At 45.9% G+C, this 16,801-nt stretch overlaps 1 protein-coding gene across 1 annotated transcript in view; it reads right to left on the minus strand.

The window, feature by feature from the left end:
* The window catches only part of CCDC170 (coiled-coil domain containing 170), a 118,584-nt gene that overhangs the window by 100,646 nt on the left and 1,137 nt on the right, over nucleotides 1–16,801 (minus strand). Inside the window, exon 2 of the mRNA XM_045294563.1 lies at nucleotides 16,578–16,766. Within this exon, the coding sequence (XP_045150498.1) occupies nucleotides 16,578–16,766 (189 nt within the window). The remainder of the gene's footprint in view (nucleotides 1–16,577; nucleotides 16,767–16,801) is intronic.

The following is a 16,801-nucleotide window of genomic DNA, read 5'->3' on the forward strand; positions in this document are numbered from 1 at the left end:
CCCCACTATCATGATCCCAATTCTACCTTACAAATCTGGCTAGACCAGAGGATGTACACTGATACAGATAGTAACTGGAAACACAGGGAAGCCAGGACAGTTGATCCCTTCAGGACCAGTGGTGATACGGGGAAGGTGGGGTAGAGAGAGGGACCCGATCACAGGGATCTAGATATAACCTCCTGCCTGGGGCACAGACAACAGAAAAGTGGGTGAAGGGAGATGTCGGACAGTGTAAGCTATGACAAAATAATAATTTATAAATTATCAAGGTTTCATGAGGGAGGGGGAACAGAGAGGGAGGGGGAAATGAGGAGCTGATGCCAGGAACTTAAGTGAAGAGCAAATGTTTTGAGAATGATGAGGGTAACGAATGTACAAATGTGCTTAACATAATGGATGTATGGATGGATTGTGATAAAAGCTGTATGAGCCCCAATAAAATGATGAAAAAAACAGTTAACCCCCCTTGGAAGTCCTACCTGTTTTAGGGTATCTGTGAGAATTTAAATGGAAGTACCATCTGGCCCGACAGGTTTACTTACCAATTATGTCCTTTCAGAAAATAGTCATGTGCACAGAGAAATGTTTAAGGCTATTATCAGAATTTTCATAGCAAATACATATATTTTATATTAAATATATAAATTTCAATATATATTGATTCAAAATTCTTACCCATGGGACAATTGCTAAATAAAGGCATTCCCACGCTGTGGAATACTATGAGACAGGTCTATGCGTTTGAACATCATGATACTCATAAGATGTACAGCTGGATAAAAATCAGAAGGTGCAGATCCATATTTTGTTCTTCTTTCATAAAACAGAAGATAAATGAAGTTCGTCTTTTCCACAAAGTACTGAAGGGAAGAGAGGACGGAGAGAATGCGAGGAAGTTCTGAGAGAACACACACAAGCACCCATACACACACACACATACACACACCCTTGATGCTGGTCTTCCCTCTGGAGATGACACCAGAACTGGAGGGCGGAGGGAAAGGAGGGGCAGTGAGTTAATTCTTTCGAGAAGAAGCATTCATGCATTATATGGATAATTCAATAAAGAGGGGGAAATATTGGAAGGAAAACGTTCATTGTAGTTCCCTCTTAACACTGAAAAACAACAACATCAACAAAACCCCACCTCGACAAATCACAGCAGCCCTGTAGGGCAGAACAGAACTGCCTCTGAGGGCAGTTTTTCTGAGACTGTCACTCTTTGAGGGAATAGGACACCTTCTGCTTTCTCCCTGGAAGAAGCTGGCTGGTTTCAAACCACTAACCATGCAGTTAGCAGCCCAGTGAGTACACGCTCTGCCACTAGGGTCCCTTCTCCCTTAACCCTAGAACTAGAGCTTATTTTCTTGTTTACTAAATGTGTCTGTATGTCTCATGACCATGTGTTACTTTCATAATCAGAGAAAACACCGTTCCTCGGATGAAAAACAAGGAGTGAGGCCCAGGCTGGGCACAGTCACCAGCTCGGCTCTGCAGCGTCGTCAGGGAGAATACTCAGACTCAGCAGCACATGAGGCTCCAAAGCATGGATCCTCTTCCAAGACTTTTGTCCTTTTAATGCTGCCCTCCTGTTGTGAGCAAATTTTTTGGAAAAATTCTTCAACTCCTCCTGTAAGCATTAAACAATCTTCACTTTGAAGAAAATAATGTCTCCCTATTCATGGTGTCCAGGTTGAAAACCCATCCATTTGTCCTCGCTAGGAGGAAAATCTAAGTTATTAGGATCCTCACAGCTAGCCCATGAAGCAATTTTATATTAATTTTGGAAAGCCAACTACATATGATTCGAGTCTGCTACTGATATTACCATGATAATGACTGAAATTGCCTTGCAGGATGGTGCATAATCTTTTCTGGGGGTGGGAGATGGTTTCAAAGCTCAATGGCATAAAGAAAAGAGAAGCTGCTTCATCACGCGATGCACAATGTGCCCAATTATCTGACCTGGGGACAATGTCTTGGGCTAGTCTTGCTACAGTGGTATTTAGTTGTCTTATTATCCCGTGGAGAAAAAAGAAGAAGAAGAGAATCACTGGCTGCCTTTGCCACACAAAAGCTCCTAAATCCATTCCTGTCCTTCGGCCCTCCAGCCACGCTCCCCTCAGCTCCAGCCTCACTCCCAGCTGACTGCAGGGATATTCTGAGGGCATTGGCATCAGCTCTTGCATTAGGGACCGCTTCCTGCAGCCTTTCTTTCTCTCTCTCTTTCTATTCAAGTTTCCACTGTTGCCCCAGTAAGCAACCCCATCTGAGACCTTCATGCCTCTTCTCGAACTTGCTTTCACCACAGCAAAGTTGCTTACTTTCCTATACAGTGTGTCCTATAGAAGGCATGTCTCCTGTCTAACCATTCCTCCAGGGTCCCTGAGAGATGCAGCCTGGGAATGCGCTCAGCCGCTGACTGAAAGGTTACAGGTTCTAGTCCGCCCAGAGGTGCCTGGCCCTTAGCTATCGACTTGCAAAGAATCGGCCACTGGTAGTCCTATTGAGAGTAGTTCCGCTCGGATGCACATGGGGTCTCCATGGTGACTGATGTAATCATTGCATTATTGAACCAGCTGATGAAGATCAAGGGCTGCAGCCTTCACGGTGGATGGCGTACAACTCAAGGAAATGAAAACCCAAATCCTCCTAACTGGCCCCATAGGGAACAACATGAGGGTTAGACTGGGTTATCTGGAGAAACAAAACTAGTGGCACTCGTATACGTATGAGAAAGAGTTTTAAATCAAGAAATTATCTTATCTCAAGAAGGTATCCCAGCCCAGTCCAACTTAAGTCCATGGGTCCGGTGCTAGCCGGAGCCCTCTACAGTCTCACATAGCTGTTGGCTGATGATGCAGAAAGGTGAAGTGGGATCCAGGATGATCACAGGCCGGTGGATCCAAGTGAAAACATGACAGTACTCAGGGTCAGGCGGCCCATAACCTAGTGTGGCAAGCAGAATCCCAGCAAGTAGAAAGGAAAGGGGGCGGGGGGGATCGGAGTAGAAAGTGTCTCCAGTGTCTTCTTCTAAATAGGCCACACCTCCCAGGAAGCATCATCAGGCTGTGACCTGATTGACAGGTTGGACTCCACCCTTCCACAAGTGCAAGCTGACATAAAATCTAGCTTCCACGTCACGATAAATGGGGGAAATATGAAGATCCATCATCAGTGCTCATGAAAGCAGCAGCCAAGAGGCAAATGATGCATTGCACTAGGTAAGTCGGCTGCACAAAACCTCTTAAAAGTGTTGAAAAGCAAAGATGTTACTGTGAATTCTAAGATGCATCTGACTCAGGCCAGGGTATTTTCGATTGTCTTATATGCAGGTAAAAGTTGGACACTGAGTCAGGAAGACCGAAGAAAGCTTGATGCATTTGAACTATGCTGCTGCTGAAGAATATTGAAAGTACCATGCACTGCCCAAAGAACATATAAAGCTGTCCTGGAAGAAGTACGGCCAGAGTGCTCCTTAGAGACAAGGGTGGCAAGACTTCATCTTACACACTTTGGACATATTGTCAGGAGAGCCCAGTCTCTGGAGAAGGACATCATGTTGGTCAAGTGGAAGGCCGTCAAGGAAATGGATTGACCCGGTGGCTGCAACAAGGGGCTCGAACATAAGGACCATGGTGAGGCTGGCGCAGGACCGGGCGGTGTTTCCTTCTGTTGTGCACGGGGTCGTATGGGTCGGAACCGACTTGACGGTATCTCACAATAACCATCCATTAGCTCCTCTCCCTGCTGTCAATGACTTCCCTGGCCTCTCACCTCTCCTTTCCTCTGCTTAGTCGTTTGGTTTCTGGGACTCACTCGTGTCTCAGGGAATGGTTTGGGGACCAGCAAATAAACCTGATCATGGATGTGTTAGTCACAGGGGGGCGGGGAAAGTTTTGGGAGAAGATGTTTCAGCATAACATGGAATGTGGGAAAGCCCTTGTTGTTACTTTTATATTTATTCTCCAGCCTCATCCTTTTGGACATCAGTGCTATTCATTCAAAAACTGCTCTAATTTCATCTCCGTCCTGAAGAGAATGCCTACAGCCACTCCTGACAGAATGGAGGGGACTGAAACTCGTACACAGCCTATAAGACAGAATGTAATGGATCCATAGGGTTTCGGAGGCTGCAAAACAGGCAGTGTGAGACAGAGCTACATGTTTGAATAGCGTACACTTAAGGTGATATGAGATTGTCACCTGGCAGGTTTGCACGGTTAGCTGCCCAGCGCTTAACCTGTGGTGCCACCAGGGCTCCTTCGAAAAGACTAAGAGAAAATGCAGCTATTCATTGGATCGGAAAGGATACAGCTAGAAGAACTTGTATGTGTCTTGCAAGATAGACGAGTGTGTTTTTATGCGTGAGAAGAGGAGCCCTGGTGGCATAGTGGGTTACATTTTGGGTTGCTAACTGCAATGTCAGCAGTTTGAAACCACCAGCTGATCTGAGGGAGAAAGAGGAGGCTTTCTACTCCTGCAAAGAGTTACAGTCTCTGAAACCCACAGGGGCAGTTCTACTCTGTCCTGTAGGGTCTTTATGAGTCAGAATCCATTTGATGGCACTGAGAGTGAGATGTGTGTCAGAGAGGCAAGTGGGTAGGTGGGTGGGTGGATGGATGGATGGATGGATGGATGGATGGATGGATGGATGGATGGGTAGAGATAGATGATGATAGATAGATGAGATAGATAGATAGATGATAGATAGATAGATAGATAGATAGATAGATAGATAGATAGATAGATAGATAGACAGACAGATCCTTCTAACAGTGCAGTGGTTAAGTACTTGCAAGTTCAGCTGTTCAAACCCACCAGCTACTTTTTTTTAATCATTTTATTGGGGTGGGGGCTCATTAAACTCTTATCACAACCCATACATACATCCGTTGTGTCAAGCACATTTGTACACTTGTTGCCATCATCATTCTCAAAACATTTGCTTTCTACTTGAGCCCTTGGTATCAGCTCATTTTCCCCCTCCCTCTCCCATCCTCCCTACCTCTCTCACACTTGATAATTTATAAATTATTATAATTATTTTTTTTCATGTCTTACACTGCCTGATGTCTCCCGTCACCCACTTTTCTGTTGTCCATCCCCCAGAGAGGGGGTTATATGTAGATCTTTGTGATCTGTTCCCCCTTTCTACTCCACCTTCCCCTTCCCCTCCTGGTATCGCTACTATCATTATTGGTCCTGAGGGGGTTCATCTGTCCTAGATTCCCTGTATTTCCAGTTATTATCTGCACCAGTGTACATTCTCTGGTCTAGCTGGATTTTTAAGGTAGAATTGGGGATATGATAGTTGGGGGGACAAAGCATTTAGGAACTAGAGGAAAGTTGTATGTTTCATCGTTGCTACATCATACCCTAACTGGCTCGTCTCCTCCCCAAGACCCTCTGTAAGGGGACGTCCAGTTGCCTACAGATGGGCTTCGGGTCTCCACTCCGCACTCCCCCTCATTCACAATGATATGATTTTTTGTTCTTTGATGCTTGATCCCATCAACACCTTGTGATCACACAGGCTGGTGTGCTTCTTCCATGTGGGCTTTGTTGCTTCTCAGCTGGATGGCCGCTTGTTTACCTTCAAGCCTTTAAGACCCCAGACACTATATCTTCTGAAAGCCCGGCACCATCAGGTTTCTTCACCACATTTACTTATGCACCCACTTTGTCTTCAGCGATCGTGTTGAAGAGGTGAGCATCATGGAATGCCAGTTGAATAGAACAAAGTGTTCTTGCATTGAGGAAGTACATGAGTAGAGGCCCAGTGTCTATCTGCTACCTTAATAATACTAAACCTATAATTATATGCACATTGATCTAGTTCCCCATTGTCATATAAAAATATATTTACATATGTACATGCATGTATTTAGACCTCTATAAATGTCCTTTGCCTCTTAGTTGTTTCCTCTATTTCCTTTTACTTTCCTCTTGTCCCACTATCATGTTCAGCCTTCATTTGGATTTCAGTATGTCCTCTGGGTTACATTGCCCTTGATCAAGCCCTACCAGGCCTCCTACACCCTCTTCGCCATCCACTTTGGATCACTTGTTGTTCCCTTGTCCCTAGGTTTGTTAACACCACTTCCTTTCCCCCCACCTCCCCCTCTCCCATGTCCTCCAAGAACCATCTTTCAGGTTGTTTTCTCCTCCAGATTGTTTAGCCCACCTATCTTATCTAGCTAGTTCTGCAGAGATAATAATATGTACACAAAAAAGACAGAGCAAAACAAAACAACAACAAAAAGCCAACAACCAAAAAAAGAAAAGCCTGTAAATAGTTCAAGGTCTGTTTGTTGACCTTTAGGAGTGTTTTCCGGTTGAGTCTGATGGGGTGCCACATCCTGGCCCCCAGTCTAATTTTGGTATTCCCTGGGGACTTTGTTGCTCTATTCACCTTGCTGTTCTGTTGCACGTCCTTAGTGTTTTGCCTCGGTGTGGTGGGGTCAGATCGGGTGCATTTCCCACACTGTGTCTCCAGTGTTCTCCCCGTAGGGCTATGGGTCAGTGAGGGATGTCATGACTCACAGTGGAGCCAACCATATGGTCCTCTCTGCGCATTGACTGCTCTGAGCAGGGATATCGTCCTCAAGGTTTGGTGGGCCAGGATGTGCTCCACTCTCTCGTCCTCCCCCTTCATTTGCTCCTGTGTGCTCTGATCAGACACGTCCCTCTCCCTGAGCTGTCGCTTCAGTGCTGTCCTCTGAAGTGAATTCTTCTGCGGGGTTGGGGGCTGTCCATGTAGTTGGGATTGGGGCCAGCCCCTCACCAGCTACTTTAAGAAAGAAGCATGTGGCCATCTGCTTCCATGAAGAGTACAGCAGCCATGGAAAGCCTACTCGGCCCTACGTTTGCTAATGAGCCGGAATGAACTCAGTGGCAGTGGTCTGGGTTTGGGAGCACCAACATTTCTAGAACCAGAACCATTCTGTCCGGTCTTCAGAGGCTATTGAAGGAAGTGGAGAAACTGAACCCACAGCAGGACGTTATATTGCCAGAGAGGCCACCCCAAGGAGTGGAACGGACACCAATGATCGCTGTTCAGAACTCTGTATGTGTATGTATGTATTTATATGCACATTTTTTTTTTAAAGCAAGCTTAGTGAGAGGACTTATAAAATGGAACAGCCACTGCGTGGAGCCCTTTGGCAGTGGCCTACAGTCCAAATTCTAACTGTACATCATCATTCATGGTGTACCCACTGATAGTGAGCCCATCCTGACTCAGTTGCCCGTGTAGGACTTCCGAGGCTGTACATCTTTATGGGAGCAGATGGCCTTATCTTCCTCCCATGGAGCAGCTGGTGGGTTTGAACCACCAACCTTGAGTTACAGTCTCAGAAACCCACGTCAGCAGTTTTACCCTGACCTGTAAGTTCGCTGTGAGTGGGCATCGACTGGCTGGCAGTGAGTTTGGATTGTGTTGAATCTCTCAGCCCCCCACCCCTCCTTTGATTCCCTCCAGGGTCTTGCCCTGCTACCTTCATGATGCCAAATCCTGTCCCCTCGGGCCGCCTGCTATCGAAGGAGCCATTGAGACCCACAGACTCGCCCCCTCGGAAGCCATCATCCTCTTCAGCCCTAACACAACAAAAAGCAACTGCCATCAAGTCAACCCTGGTTGGCAGTGGCACACAAACACACGCCCCGACCCTCTACCCCTGGTTTCAGAAAAGAGCTGCCTGGGTTTTCAATGCCTGATGTGGGGGAGGAGCTCGGGCTTTCTTCCAAGGCGTGGTGGGGTAGGCTCAAGCCTCCCATCTCTCAGTTAGCAGCCGACAACATTCACCATTTGTACCACCTGGGCCGCATCGCTCTGAGATAGGTCCCAGATTCCCCACCTTCTGCGCTGCCACAAGCTGTGGACCTCAGAGAAGCGTGAGCCCAGACAAGAGGAACGTGGCTTCCCTTGGACTCTATGGGTGTCCCAAAACATACGTGCCGAGAACTGGAAAGCCTCTCCGATGACTTAGCACTATCACAAGCTAGAGTCAGGTACCCTCCCCACCCTCCAGTCCCCACCCCCACCCCCTACACCTAGTTCCCAAAGTCTTCACTGTTTGCAAAAGGCCCGGATTCTAGAGAGTGGCTTTACTGACTTCCAAAGATTGCAGACTTACCCAATAAAAAATAACAGTAATAACAAGCAAGTAGCTGGGAAGAAAAAGTAAAAGTGGGGAAGAAACGGTGCTGCACAACTGCTAGAAGTGGGTCGCGCAGCAGACTGGGCTCTTGCCAGCAGGTGAGCATGAATCGCACCCAGCACAGGAGGTAAAGCAAATAGCCTGTCTGGTAATCGCCCACCCTGCTCACTCGGAGCAAACATGACAAGTCCCAACACCTGCAGACAATCAATCCAGTGGCAGAAGGCCAAGCCACTGGGGCGAGAAAGCACTTTGATAGGGGCGTCAGAACAACTCAGCCCCACCGGTCAGTTCTCCCGAGGTTCTGGCTTCCCAAGGAAAGTGGTCACGCTGAGATGATAGGTGGGGCGGGGCGGGGATGGTTCTTGGGCAATCCTCTGCAGTACTTGGCTGCAACCCTGGAGTTGGCATCGGAAACCACTTCCGAAATCTACCCAGGTATTAGCCAGGCATTCCTCATGCCAGGATCCAGCATCCTGGGAAGACCAGTGAGCACTGATGTCCTGCTAGGTGGAGTCCCAGGGCTGGGATAGATCATTGCAACGGACTAAGCTCTCAAATTCCCCACCACCTGAGCTACTGTGAGATGTGAAGGTGTTTCAAGGTTAAGGCTGGACAAGGCATGGCAAAAGCTCCATCGAAATAGATAGGTAGACAGACGCGGGCGTCTCCCTCTCCGGCCCTCCCATCATCCTTTGTGTTAGTCTAATCTCTTTGCTAGCGAGGCAGACAAACCAGACCCCAAACCAGTCGACCAAGACCTATGGATTACAGGCTGTATGCGGACTGTACCATTCTACACCTGACAGCCTAACGGCTTCATACACAAGTAATGTGAGAGGCATGTGTTACATGTGGGAGGCTGTTACCCTGGATACAGCAGTTGTATCTGCTCAAACCCAAATCAAAGCTCACTAGCGACTCACAGGACAGGGTAGCACTGCCCCAGTGGGTTTCTGAGACGGTACCTCTGTAAGGGAGTAGAGAGCCTCATCTCTCTCCCACAGAGCAGTTGGTGGTTTTCAACTGCTGGACTTATGGCTAGAAGCCCAAGGTGGAACCCACGACACCAGCAGGGCTCCTGGTCATACTATACGAGGGTCTCCGGTTTTTGCTTATTTCAAACACTGACAAGATTTCAACATCAAGGCATTTTTTATTTTCATTTTCCACTACTGTGCCAATCTCTTTTATCCTGAAAAAAGAAACTAGGGAAATGAGATCTTAAAGCTGTTCCCTCCGCACCGGCTCTGACGTCAGGGGATCGTGGTGAGAAGTGCGTTTCCTTTAACAAAGCTAACAGGGAGCGATCCGGAGCGGAAGCAGAAGGTAAATTCCATCAGCAAAAAGGAAGGAATTTCAGTTACTCAAAAACCGACTTGCTTTTGCTTTTATATTGTTTTTGTTTTTTTAAAGTTTTCCTAGCACTTCACCCACATGGCAAATTCAGCCACATCAGGAAAAGCTGTACAATGATCCCCGCAGTCCATTCTGGAACAGCTGCTCCCTCCTTATACGCTTCGCGGTTCGGCTCACTATTCTTTTCCTCATTGGGGCAAAAACATACGCAAAAAATCACTCGCCAGTTCCACAACTTCTACATGCACCATTCAGTGTCATGGATTATACACTGCGTGTTGTACAACCATTATTGATACCCTTTTCCAAATTATTCCACCATTAGCATAAACCCACGTCCCTAAGCAACAGAGCTTTCTCCTTCACCCATGGTAACCACTGGTCAAGTTTGGTTTCTTCTTTAGCACTTGCTTTTTCTAAGAGGATTATTTAGAAATTTTATTCCAGCACTATCTAAGCATGCAGCTATCGAGGCGATAATCAATACTACATTGGTATGAGTGAAAGAGAGGTGTTGCTGTGGGTCCATCTTAGTAATAATGCCTTTGAACTTCTCCGCCTCAGATCAAAGCCACCAAGGCTCCGGTTTCAAAGGGGAAAAACTTGGAAGGAAAACAAAGGAAAAAAGAAACCTTGGGGAAAGAATGTAACATAAATAATTCCTGGTATAGCAAGTCTAATTCGACTCCCCTCCCCATTTTTTTTAAGTTGTCCTTGACCATAGGAGGGGGAAATCAAAGGAAGTCTTTATACAAATCAACCTACTTCAAGTACAAACGGAGGAGCATTCAATGTTGTTAGCAATTGCTTCACTTAGCGCTAAGTAAATGCACACATTCTTTTACCGTATGCAAAGAAAGGCTCTGTTTGATGTTCAACTACTTACCTCTTTTCCCCTCCCTGTCCTTTGAACAGCAGAGCCTTGGTAGTGGTTACCATTTGGGCTGCTAATTGCAAGCTCAGCTATTGGAAACCACCGACAGTTCTGCAAGAGAAAGACCGGGCTTTCTACTCTCCGAAACAGTCAAAGAGGCAGTAATACCCTGTCCTGGAAGGTTGCTATGAGCTGGCATCGACTCGATGGCACTGAGTGAGACTGATTCCCTTAAAACCCCTGGTAGCCCCTGGCGGCTAGTCAAGAAGTGGCTTTCCGACTCCATCAGTGGCTCCTTGGAAGAAAGAAACTCGGTTGGCTTCCAAAAGATTTACAGCCGTGGAAACCCAACGGGGCAATTCTACCCTGTGCTATAAGGTACTGTCAGGTGGAACTGACTCAAAGATAAGGGTTTGGGTTTGGTTTTTTTTTTTTTTTTCAAATGGGAAAAAAGTATTTATTTGAAAGCAGATAGTATCTGAGGCCCTTTCCAACCCTGGCGTTCTATAGTAATTATGATCCTAATAGATTTTTTAAAAAACATTTTATTAGGGGCTCATATAACTGTTATCGCAATCCATACACACATCAATTGTGTAAAGCGCATTTGTACATTCATTGTCCTCATCATTCTCAAAACATTTTCTCTCCACTTAAACCCTCGGACATTAGGTCCTCATTTTTCCCCTCCCTCCCCGCTCCCCCCTCCCTCATGAGCCCTGGATAGTTTATAAATTGGTATTTTGTCATATCTTGCCCTGTCCGACATCTCCCTTCACCGACTTTTTGGTTGTCTGTCCCCCAGGGAGGAGGTCACATATAGTTCCTTGTAATCGGTTCCCTCTTTCCTACCCATTCTCCCTTTACCCTCCCTGTTTCGCCACTCACACCACTGGTCCTATAGGGCTCATCCGCCCTGGATTCCCTGGATTTTCAGTTCCTATCTGTACCAGTGTACATCCTCTGGTCTAGCCAGACTTGCAAGGTCGAATTCATGTCATGGTAGTGGGAGCGGGGAGGAAACATTTAGGAACTAGAGGAAAGTTGTGTATCTCATCGTTGTTACATCATAACCTGACTGGCTCATCTCTTCCCTGAGACCGCTCTGCAAGGGGATCTCCAGTGGCCTACTAATGGGCTTTGGATCGCCACTCCGCACTCCCCCCATCATTCACTATGGTAAGATTTTTTGTTCTGGGTTTGGTTTTAATAACTTCCTCAGAACAAGTTTATGTGCTTGATGTGTCAAATACTAACATATATGTTTTTTAATGTCCTACTCTAATTGTGAACTTATATATTTCCCCATATGTTTCTGCCAATTTTTGCTTCATACATATTTTAGGCCATGTCATTAGATGTATAGACATTTAGAATTATTACAACTTCCTGGAGAATGAAAATTTTTATCATTAAGCAGTGGGGTAGTGACTCTCTTTACCTCTAGTAATACTTTATGGCCTTAAAATATCATGCACACTATTAGTGTACTAATTAACTTCCCTTTGTTTATACCTTGCTTGGTATATCTTTTTACATATTTTAGCTTTCAGTTTTTCCATATCATTTTGCTTAAACAATAGCAAAAAAAGAAAAACAAAAAAACCCTAATTTAAAAAAAAATTCAATCCGATGATTGTTTTATCTTGTAATTGAGCATTTAGTCCAGTTATTGTTAGGACTGATGTTGTTGTTTCTTTCTACAACCATCGCTGTTTTTCTTTTATTCTCCTGATTTGTCCTGCTTCTTTCTTTCCTTGTCTTTCTTTGGGATGGGATTAAGGATTGGTGTTGTTTGGGTTTGTTTGTTTTTAATACCTAGAATAGGAAGCCCTCTGGCTTAAATTCTAATCAAACAAGAGATCTGATTAGAATCAAATTCTCTTTAAAACTTTTTTCAGGCTTGACACACAAACGGATGGGTGTATGGATTGTGATGAGCTGTCCGGGTCTCCGATAAAATGATTTAAAGAAAAAAGAAAACACAGCAAAACGACAGCAATAAATTCATATATATATCAATTAAAAAAAAACTTTTTTCAGATTTTTATAAAGAGAGCACAGCAAGCCAGAAAAGGGGGTGTGTGGCTCTTTTACAAAGTTGGGGGGGGGAGCAGTAAAACAGGCTTCACCTTCTTCACAATTACCCAACAATTACCTAGCTCATAATCTGTTGCCTTGAGGAGCAAAACTGTTGACACAACGTTGCTATTTACATGTTCCTCACACAATAACCCCAAGGGACAGCTATTCCAATTAAGCCTGTGTCACAGCGAGGAGAGAGGCTTGCCCGAAGTCCCAGCAGCGATGGTTGACACTGGAGCACAACACTGCTCCAGTCCCTTACGTGTGGGAATGCGCTGGCAGGAAAGCCATCACAAGCCACCATTGGGGCTTCCTTTCAACCTCTGGCCCCCAGTACATGCGCTTCATGGATCAGACCTTAAGTCATCCTTTGCCTAAATGTCAAAGGAGGCTACCGTGATGGGGTAACGTCAGACTTACTGGAACCCCATTCATTCCACTTGCAGAGCTAATGCCTCCCTTCCCTGCAATTTCCTCAAAGGTTTTGCGCTGTTCTTGCTTTGTTGCCTACTCCATTTTCCCCTGATCCTTCCTACCTCCTAGGCTTTGTTCTAGGGACAGGTGTTGCCATTTGGGGATATAGAGTTGACTGTTCTATGTGCCAGCTCCATAATTTTCTCCTTGAGCAAGCCAATCCCTCATCTCTATAAAGGGATGATTTTGCCCTGTCTACATCCATTGAAGAGCCCAGAGGGCACTGTGGTTATGCCCTGGGCTGCTAGGTCAGCAGTTCAAAACCACCAGGCCAACCTGAGGGGGAAGATGGAGCTTTCTACTCACGTAAAGAGTTACAGTCTTGGAATCTCACAGGGGCAGTTCTACCCTGTCCTCTAGGGTCACTGTGAGTAGCCATCGACACAATGATATAAGTTACCTCCATCCTACTCCATTTGGTGATGCTGTCAGGAGAGAAGAGCCAACATCTGGTCTTGTCTCCAGTTCTTCCCGGAGAAGAACATCATGCTTAGTGAAGTAGAGGGTTATCAAAAAACAGAGGAAGACCCTTGATGAGACGGATTCGCATGGTAGCTGCAACAATGAGGTCAATCACAATTGTGAGCCCTGGCCGAGCTCCACTCTGTTATCCGCAGCGTCGCTACGAGTCAGAACCAACTGGAATCAGAACCCAACAACGCCCCATCCTCCACCGTAAGGTTATCTTAGATGACGTTAGATCTTGTAAACTGAAAAGCTCATTGTAATAAACTAACTTTCCTGCTTTGACTTTTGCTTTCAATAAAATTTGGCGCTTTCCAGCCAATTGAAGTCTGGGGCTAGGTGTAAATTTTCCTTTATGTAGGCAACACTTTACTCTAAAAATCTCGATCTGAATCCCTCAGATTACTCAGTAAATAAATTGACATATTGCAAAACGGGAAAGGGCACCTTTACAATGGGGAAATTTGGCAGATGCCACCAATGAGACATCACCAACCATGGGGCAAACTGACATCAGGGAACCCCCAATGGGAAGCAAGGAGCCCTGATGATATAATGGCTACTCATTACACTGCTAACCTCCAGGTCAGCAGTTCAAAACCACCAGCCGCTCCAAGGGAGAAATATGAGACTTTCTACTCCCTGAAAGAGTTACATTCTCAAAAGCCGACAGGAGCAGTTTGAATCTGTCCTACAAGGTCCCTATGAGTCAGCTGTGACTCGATGGCAGTGCTTTTTTTGGAGATGGGATGCAAAGAGATGGATCGCTTATAAAACATCTCTCCCAAAACACCAGTCATGAAGAGCAATCAGACAAACCCGCCTTACCCAACAAATGGCACAGGCTCTGTGAAGCGTCCACAGCATCGAAGCCCAAGAAAGGCTGAGTCATCGCTTCAGCCGTGGGGAAGGCTGGCGAGGCAGGGAGAACTAAATGCAAATGTGTGATCTGGGATGAAAAGATTGGGGAACTTGTTGGGGGAAATGGGAATAGATGGTGTGGGGTAGACTGTAATGGTGCTAACCAATTGTGGTGACCCCATGTGAGTCAGAGCACAACATTGGTTTCAATGGCTGATGTGTGGGGTAGTAGAACACCAGGCCTTTCTTCCACAGCTCTCTGGGTGGATCTGAATCTGCAGCGTTTAGTTACTGTTTGCACCACCAAAGGAGCTCTGGCGGCACAGTGGGTTATGCCTAGGGATGATAACCACAAGGTCCGCAGTTCAAACCCATCAGCCACTTGGAAACCCACTGGTTACTCTTTTGATTTCCTTAGAAAATGTCCTTGTTCTTAGAAGACACATGTTAAGCGTCTGGTAGATCCCTCAGCAAGAATAACCTTGTGATCAGACAGAGACTACTGTATACACTTGACTATTGTGGGTGGAATTGGGTTCTAATATGATACTTGGTCATTTGATCTACCTCTTGATCCATGTTGCATTTGTTCTAGTTTTAAATATTTCTGGCTTATTTTTTCCTAGACGGGGGCTTTTTTAACTTCTGGTTTATTTTAATATTTCTGTCTGTCTTCTCTTTCTTTTTAAAATGCATTTGTCCTTTTAATTTTGATGTTGTTCGGTTTGTTTTCAGTTTATGAAGCACAGGAGAGGCAGACAATACTTGGTGTGGTGGCTTCTCAGGGATGGGGGGCAGTTGGAGAGAAATGGGAAGCAAATAATGAATACAAGAGGGGTGTTCTAAACTAACTGTGATGATGTATATACTGTACAACTATTTCCAAATACAATTGAACTATGGAAGTGTATGATATATGAATTATAGCTCAATAAAACTATTTGAAAAAATAAGACAAACTGTTATTTATCCAGAAGAAGAAGAAGAAACATCCTAGGGTATTTTGGGATGGCTGTAACTGACTTTCTAAGGGTTTAGCCAAAAATTAAGTTAAAAAATATATATACAGCGAACCCTCGTTTATCTCAGTTAATCGGTTCTAGACCCTACCATGATAAATGAAATTCCGCGAAGTAGGATTCCTTATTTGTAAATCAAATATTTTCGTAGTTAGAGCATAGAGGACATGAAAAAACACCCTTTAGTCACCACTACACTTGTATTACCCAATTTATTAAACGAAAAAGGGAAAATACAGTAAAACATTTTGGACGTTACAATTATCATTTATTATTTATTATATTATTTATGGCATCTAGTTTATAGTATTACATATTTCACATACAGTATTATTATACATAGTTCTTACAAATACTGTAATCAATAGCCTATGAAATGACTTAAGGGATGTACTCTACAGGTGGGTCGCCGTCTTTTTCCTCTGAAGGAGCGGGTGTAGGCAGTGGGTGCTGTTACGCAAAAACCGCGATAGAGTGAAGCCGCGGAAGTCGAAGCGCGAAGTGGCGAGGGTTCACTGTACATGTATATGTGTACATATATATTGTGTATATACTTACATATGGGTTTAACATTCTAAATGTTAAACCCATATGTAAGTATATATCCCAGGCTGGGATAAAGTTAATGTCAAATTTGAAAATATCATATGGAGGGAATAGGAGTTTTACTTGTACACAGTGGGCTAATTTTCCCCCAATATGAAAGGATGAATGTATATATACCTGAGACATCGAAAAGCTTGGCTCAGATGCAAGGGACTACTGGGTCAGATGTAAGGCAGCAAGCAGCACCGGTGCATATTAGAAGAACTCCTAATACGTTCTTCTGTGGGAGGACGCAGCCTATGTTTTCAGTCTAATTGTGCCCGCCCCGAGGGACACATACTGTCAGTAAAGTCTATGGCTCCAAAGACACGTGTGTTAAGAACGATTCTGGAAGGATTGGCAACGCACAGACCCGCAGCTACCCATCCGACTTGGAGACAGCGCTACAGCAGCAGCAAACTACCAGTGCAGGGAAGGAGCTCGCTGCTTGCTGGGGGGAGTGGGGGGGTCGGCGGGGAGGGGATAGAGGAGCAAGGGGCACCTTCTGTCTAGTGGAACCTGTGTCCGTCTGCGGAGAAGCAACGCGGCGCCCCTTAAACACAGACTCTCCGCACCCGCTGGCCGGGCCGGGCCCCCAGGGCGCCTCGGACGCGTCTGCTCGGTGCGCCCACCGGCGAGAAGGAGAGCGCGCTGGCCGAGCGCCCGCGCCCACCCTGGGGGGGACGGTACCTGGAGCGCCGGCGAGGCTCCGAGGGCAGCGTCGCTGGTCGCGTCGTCGAGCAGCCTGGAGCCCGAGGAGCTGCTGCCGCTGCGGCTCATGGTGACCAAGCCCCCGCGCGCTCGGAGCCGCAGCCGGAGCCGGAGCCGCAAGGAGTGGCGAGTGAGCAAGGCGCGTCGCCTGGGGCAACATGTCAACACCTGGAGGCGGCGGGGCAGGGGAGCGTAGGCGAGGG

The sequence above is a fragment of the Echinops telfairi genome, unplaced genomic scaffold, assembly GCF_000313985.2.
Source record: "Echinops telfairi isolate 266 unplaced genomic scaffold, ASM31398v2 ScPeMD7_3533;HRSCAF=4204_0, whole genome shotgun sequence".
Classification (NCBI taxonomy): Eukaryota; Metazoa; Chordata; class Mammalia; order Afrosoricida; family Tenrecidae; genus Echinops; species Echinops telfairi.